Source organism: Elephantulus edwardii, unplaced genomic scaffold (assembly GCF_000299155.1).
Source record: "Elephantulus edwardii isolate Elephantulus edwardi_28Jun2011 unplaced genomic scaffold, EleEdw1.0 scaffold00157, whole genome shotgun sequence".
In the NCBI taxonomy this organism is placed as follows: Eukaryota; Metazoa; Chordata; class Mammalia; order Macroscelidea; family Macroscelididae; genus Elephantulus; species Elephantulus edwardii.
In genome coordinates this window covers 7,591,072-7,597,977 of record NW_006399907.1, presented here as the reverse complement: position 1 = coordinate 7,597,977, position 6,906 = coordinate 7,591,072, and the positions used below count along the sequence as shown (strand labels likewise).

At 36.3% G+C, this 6,906-nt stretch overlaps 1 protein-coding gene across 2 annotated transcripts in view; it reads left to right on the top strand.

Moving 5' to 3' along the window:
• The window catches only part of DENND5B (DENN/MADD domain containing 5B), a 234,482-nt gene that overhangs the window by 137,918 nt on the left and 89,658 nt on the right, over window positions 1–6,906 (top strand). For both annotated transcript variants that reach the window (XM_006895083.1, XM_006895082.1), the window contains one exon: window positions 1,597–1,784. In XM_006895083.1, the coding sequence (XP_006895145.1) occupies window positions 1,597–1,784 (188 nt within the window). The remainder of the gene's footprint in view (window positions 1–1,596; window positions 1,785–6,906) is intronic.

Below are 6,906 nucleotides of genomic sequence, written 5' to 3'. Positions count from 1 at the left end.
AATAAATCATTGAATGTACAGAACTCTATCATTCTATCTCCAGCCTCATTTCTCTCACTGAGCCCATGTTTTCCAGCTACTGATCCTTCTTCCCTGTTCCCAACTTTTGTATTCCAGTCGCCTGTTATTATCAATGCATCTTGATTGCGTGTTTGATCAATTTCTGAGTGCAGAAGTTGGTAGAAATCTTCTATGGAGAGAGTAAAATATAATTTTTGTCTCCAAATAGTTCTGATTGAAGTTTGCTTGTGTATAGTTGGAGTTACTTGGTAACATGTTCCAATGTGCTGAGGAGTAGCCTTTGCTTATAAATGAGAATTTGGATTCCTTATCATGTGCCTATGCAAGAATATAGTTAATAGACTATGGGACTTTCAGGAAATGTGGTTTTAAATTAACATCTTCATTTCTGAATAGGAAAAACTTCTTCCTCTGAAAAATTGCTGCACTTGTTCGTTGCAGTGGAGTCAACTAATACTCATAGTAGCTCTGTAAACAGCAGACCTGAACAATCCAGCCTGTTGAGGGTCCTCTTCTCTTTGATCTTCCACCTTTCTCAGCATATCTTTTCCCAAGAACTGGCCCCTCCTGTTAACTTGTACAAAGGATATGAGACAAAGCTTCACTCATCGTTGCCTCTAAGGAACACCCTGGTTACATTTCCTCCAAGACAGACTTGTTTGCCTGCTCTCCCTTGTCACCTTCAAGTGAAACCATGTAGCTCTTTAATTATGGTTGGAGAGACATGACCTATTTTCTTTTTTATCATAAATATTTCATTATTTTTTGGTAATGAAAGTTTTTTACCATTCTTTTTTGTCATTTCCTTATCAGTAAATTCTTATGTAAGCAATATATTAAATTCTTTGATTCTCTCCCTTAGTGGAACTGCTTATATATTTTGCTGGGGAAAAAAAAGCCTACAAGAGTTTTAATTAGGGATCGTGTACATGTGTCTATATAAAGCATCCATACCAGAATTCTTTTAAAAACTTTTTACTATTACACCAGTTTTAGTTCTAGTAAATGAATTTATATAAACAAACAAACAAAAAAAACCAACAAAGCCCAGCCTTTAATTTTCTAGTATGGCTTAATTTTGTTCTTAGATGTGATAATTTTATTTAAAAACAAAGCGAAACACAGTAATGACAACAAAAAGCCTGTACCCATAAAATGAAGACTTAACATAAATATAACCAATTAAGTAAACACCTAGCAATCTTATAAATATGCATGTGTATGAAAAATGATCACTAATAATACATTACATTTTGAGTATTTTGAATTAATTCTTGATTACTCAACAGTGTAACAGGATGTGTGTTCATATATAGGTGATTGTAAAAAAAGCAAACAGTGTGATGATGTTTTCCACCTGCTCACAGCCCCTTGGCAGTAGTCATTCAAGTGAAACCATGTAGCTCTTTAGTTATGATGGAATAGAACTGACCTGTTTCCTGCATGATCATAAGAAAGCCATTTTACTGTTTTGTAATATAGAAAGTTTTTCAGGAAGTTTTATTTTCATGCTTAATAAAGTGCTTGTGTTTTTACTTGGAATATTCCCCTCCGTTTTTTCCTTGTTCTGTGCAGATTACCAGCGCTTGATGACTGTGGCGGAAGGCATCACCACACTTTTGTTCCCATTTCAGTGGCAGCATGTTTATGTGCCTATTCTCCCTGCTTCTCTGCTACATTTTCTTGATGCTCCTGTTCCTTATCTGATGGGCCTTCAGTCAAAAGAAGGAACTGACCGTTCTAAACTAGAACTTCCTCAAGAGGTAACACTTAATAATAAATGATGAAGAGTTTCTCAGTTCAGATCACTGCTGCTTTTATTAGGTAGCAGTGCTCCTACCCACATTGTGTTTGATGATCCTAAATTTCTCAAGTACATCTGAGTTAAAGTCTGAAATGAAATGCAAATCTTGCCTCCTGATAATTATTAACAGAGTCATTAATAGATATGGTTCAAGACAGAGCAATGGCAAATGTTCTTATGTACAAAGTTGTGAAAATGGAGTACTAGTACTGTAATCTCATTACTTTATTATTGGTGGCATAGTCCATAGAGGATTGCACTTCTCATCCAAAGGTTTACTCTCTGGCAGTTGGACTCTACCAGCAGCAACTTGGAAAAACAGATGGGCAGTCTCCTCCAGTGCAATACACAGCCTCTGAAAATTCACCAGAGGGTCAGATATGAGTCAGTTCCAACTCAACAGCAATGAAAGAAAGTGTTACTGTCCTGAAAACATTTCTTTTCCCCACTTATGTTATGACTTTTGTTTTGGCATCTTTTAAAATTATTTTATTAATTAAGATAAATTTGACTTTTTGGCCTCTGTCAAGTGAAAAGGAACATCTTTAAGCAAGCTAGGGAGGATAGAAAAATTAAACACTTTAGAATTGCCTGTTTTCAAACCTAGTTCCATTTACTAGCATTTTCTAAATGTTAGCTTGACTTGAGTGATTGAGATAAACATTTTAACCCCTGGCTCTGTGCCACATTAAGGTTGCTTTGCTTTCTCTGTGTTGTGTTTTCAGATACTATTTAAGAAAAAAAAAGAAATAGAAAAATTTTTGAAGCATTTAAAATCTAATCTTTAGCTGCTGTTAACAGTGCTCAGAATTGCAATGTAAAACCTTTAAAATGAAATATTAATGAGGGTACCATGGCCTGCTAAAAAAAACCCCATAAAACAGTTAATTACATTATATTATTAGCTATTTAATTAGCACCTTTTATAATGCAATCTCTCCTGCAGTGCTTCACTTTTATTTGTTCTTGTTTCCCATAGAGATTCTCATTTTAACAAGTGAATTGAAAATAATGTACTCTGTGATAGCCATATGAATATTATACTCAGGAATGATTGCTGTAATCATCCTTTGCTTACTTTTATTCTAATGAATGATTCTTACTAAAATTAACATTTTGTGTTAAAGGAAAAAATATCTTGACTTCATTCACCCAAAATATATGTGCATGGTGTCTTGCTCATTTTGAGCTTACACAAGTATGTTCTACTCCTTTCTACATCTTTTACTTCTTTATTTTCCTTTTCTATTTCTTTAATTATCCTGTTGTTTGTTTCATGAAATTAATCTCAATATCTTGTTGGAAGAAGTACTTTTTTTTATTTTGAAGGAAAATAAACAGTCTAACAAAATACATTTACTTTAAATTTAAATAGTGATATATTTTAGTTTCCCGTTGAGTATATGGATTATTTTGAAATTATGCTCTATAAGATACTTTGTTCAGCTTGATAAATATTATCTTACCATTTGTGCATGAGTAATAATTGTAGATATTTTTTTTAAAAAGTGTTTTACTCATTGTTGCACATTATCTTCCCTGCTTCCCCTCACCCATCCCACCCCACAATGCACCCATTGTACCAGATTGCTCTTATACATATAATGCATAATCATATTTTCCTTTTGGACAGTTCCACTTGTCATCTGTTTTAATGCAGTGTTCATTATCTATCCACTCTTTCCCCATTCTCTTCTCCAGTCTCTTGTATCTGTCCTACTGTGTAACAGTGGTGGTATACAGTATTTGATAAAATATTACCTTATATATTTGCAATATGGAAACCTGTCTCTCTGTGTGTATGCAAGCCTCTGACTCTAAAGATATATAAAATGCAAACAAAATTCCAGGTGTCTATATTCTTTCCAACTTTTCATTGATAAAATCAGCAGTATTTAATAAATATTTTGCACTAGAGCACTGAGACATGAAAATAAAGGAAACAAATGAAGTAAAAGAGTTGAATAGGTGCTTTCAACGGACAACTCGAGAAGACAAAGTTTTATAACGAAATGTGCAAAGACCTAAAGTAAAAAAAATAAAAGAGAAAAATTCACTAAGCATTTCTCAAGCTGAAATGGATTCAAGCCTCAATTGCAATATTGAAAAATGCTTTGGGCAAAATCTTGAATGATATCGGAAGCATTAAAAGAAGATGGAAAGAATACACAATCATTACACCAAAAAGAACTGCTGGCGTGGAACCATTTCAAGAAGTAGCATATGAATAAGAACCAGTGGTAACAAAGGAAGAAGTTCTAGCTGCTCTAAAGGCATTGGCAAAAAATAAGACCCCAGAAATTGATGGAATACCAGCTGACACATTTTGACAAACAGATGCAGCCCTGAATGTGCTCACCAGGTTGTACCAAGAAACATAGGAGACAGCCATTTGGCTGTTGTTGTTGTTGTTGTGTGCCTTCGAGTCGCTTGCGACTCATAGTGACCCTGTGTACAAAGCTTTAGACTCTGCTCTGGTCTGTGCCAGTCACACCGTCTCTGATACACCCATCCCGATAACCCCAGTCACTGAATCAATCCACCTCAAAGAGGGTCTTACCCTCCTGCGCTGTCCCTCCACCCTACCAAGCATGAGGTCCCTCTCCAAGGACCGGTCTCTCCTCACAACATGTCCAAAGTACATTAGACAGAGCCTCAGAATCCTCACCTCCAAGGAGCAGCCCGGTCTGATCCTTTCCAGGATGAATCTGTTTGTTTTCCTGTCCATGGTACCCTCAATACTCCTCCAGCACCACAGCTCAAAGGTATCAATTCTCCTTCTATCCTCCTTAGTCATTGTTGGGGGGGAATCCATATCTGTTCCCATTCTCAAAATAAGGTGATCCAGTAGAATGTGGACATTATCAAACAATGTAATCACTATCACATGCAAGCAAAATCTTGCTAAAGCTCATGAAAAAAAAATGGCTAAAATAGTACATTGACAGAGAACTGGCGGAAATTAAAGCCGGATTTACATGAGGCCATGGCACCAGGTATATCACTGATGATGTTCAGTGGATCTTGGCTGAAAGCAGAGAAGAACAGAAGAATAGCTGCTTGTATTTTACCAGCTGTGCAGAGGCCTTTGACTATGTGGCCCGTAACAATTTATGGCTAACATTGAGAGGAATGCAAATCCCAGAATACATAATTGTGCTCATGTGAAACCTAGACCTAAACCAAGAAGTGGTTATGCAAACAGAGCTAGGGAACAGTGCATGGTTCAAAATCAAGAAAGGTATCCATCAAGATGCATCCTTTCTCTATATCTTTTCAATATATATGTTGAATAGATCATTTGAGAAGCTAGACTTTATGACAACAGTGTAGCATCAGGATCCAATGAAAACTCATTAATAGTGTGTGTTATGTTGATGACATCATCTTGCTTGCCAAAAATGAGGAATTGAAGCACTACTGCAGAAGATTGAGGGCTACATACAGCATCTAAGCATCAAGTAAACAAAAATCCTTGGAGGGTTAAGGAAATGGGAAGGATTTAAAAAAAAAAAACAAACCGAACAAACAATGTATTCAAACTATAAATAAACAACATAAAATTAAAGAAAACAAAAATGCTCACCAACAAGCCATTGGGCAGCATCATGATGGATGGAGAAATGATTGAGGTGGTTGACTCTTACTTGGATCTGCGGTTCCTTGACACCAGCAGTTATGGAATCAAAAGTTGAGTTGCATTGGGAAAATCTGTTTTTAAGGACCTGTCCAGAGTATTAACATGCAATTGTATTGGTCTAAAGACTAAAGTTAACCTAATCCAAACCATGGTCTTTTTCATTGCTTGCTCTGCATCTGAATGCTGGATAATGAGAAAGGATTACAGAAGAAAAAGCAATGCCTTTCTGTTGTTCTTGAGAAGAATATTGAATATTCCCATGGATTACCAAGAGAACAAATAGGTCTTTTCTGGAAAAAGTGAAACTGGGGTGCTCCTTTGGCACTAGGATGGTGAAACTCTGTTTCATGTACTCTGGGTATGTTGTCAGGAGGGGCTAGTCCTTGAAGAACATCATCCTTGGAAATGTGGAGGGGTCATATGAACAAAGTGTGACCCTCAAAAAGATGGATTGATACAGATAGGCCAGATGTCCCAGAGATGGTAAGATAGCTCAAAACAGGACAAAGTTCAGAGCTGTTGTTGATAGGGTTGCCATGATTTGTAGTCAGCTCCATAACAACAATAGGAATGTCTACTTAGAGTAGCATAGTATTACAGGCTTGAAATCACCTGTGAAAATAGCAGTATTTCTGTGTACGAACCATGAATTAGTGCAGCATTGTATGAGAAGAAGAGTCTAATTAATAGTAATGACACATAATTCTGATATAATTTACAAAGAGTTGAAATAATTGGTGTCACATAATTTTGCGGAGGAAGTGAGTTTAAAAATAGCAATTTAAAAGGACTACTTACATGCACTCACTAGTAGTAATTTCCTCCTCCTTTTCCTAAAAACTAAAATAAAATAATGGCTAAAAATAAGGACAGAGCTTCTTAAAGCAGTTGTCAAAAGGACACATTTGTAAGATGGTAATTTTGGGAAGGTATAATTTTAGTTATGCATGTGACTATAGACACTTAATTACCCACCCACCCATTTCCCCCATGACTCAAAAATGATAGGGACATGTGGGTGGTCATTTGTTGTATTGTTGTTGAGGTGGAGGGTGGGGAAAGTGAAGGCTGGGAGACTACAGCCCTGAGAATTAACTCCCTGTTTTGATACTCAGTTTTTACAAGTTTGCCATAAGTTGTACACAGAGTCACGAGGAAAAAATAAGATGAAATGTACATCGGGTCACTATGAGTTGCAAGCAATTCGACGGCACATAACAACAAACATTGCACCTTACTCTGAGATACAGAGGGAATCGTTTCTATTTTCTCCTCTGTGTTACTCTCATGCCAGCTTAACCTCAATCACTGAGAAGTTCCTTGTTAAGAATGGAGAGAGCGACGGCATTGAAGTCTATGGGGGAGAGAATAGTCTAAAAGTATTATATTTTAGGGCATTATTTTTATCGTAGGAGTATGCAATGAGGGTTGCAGAGTGGAT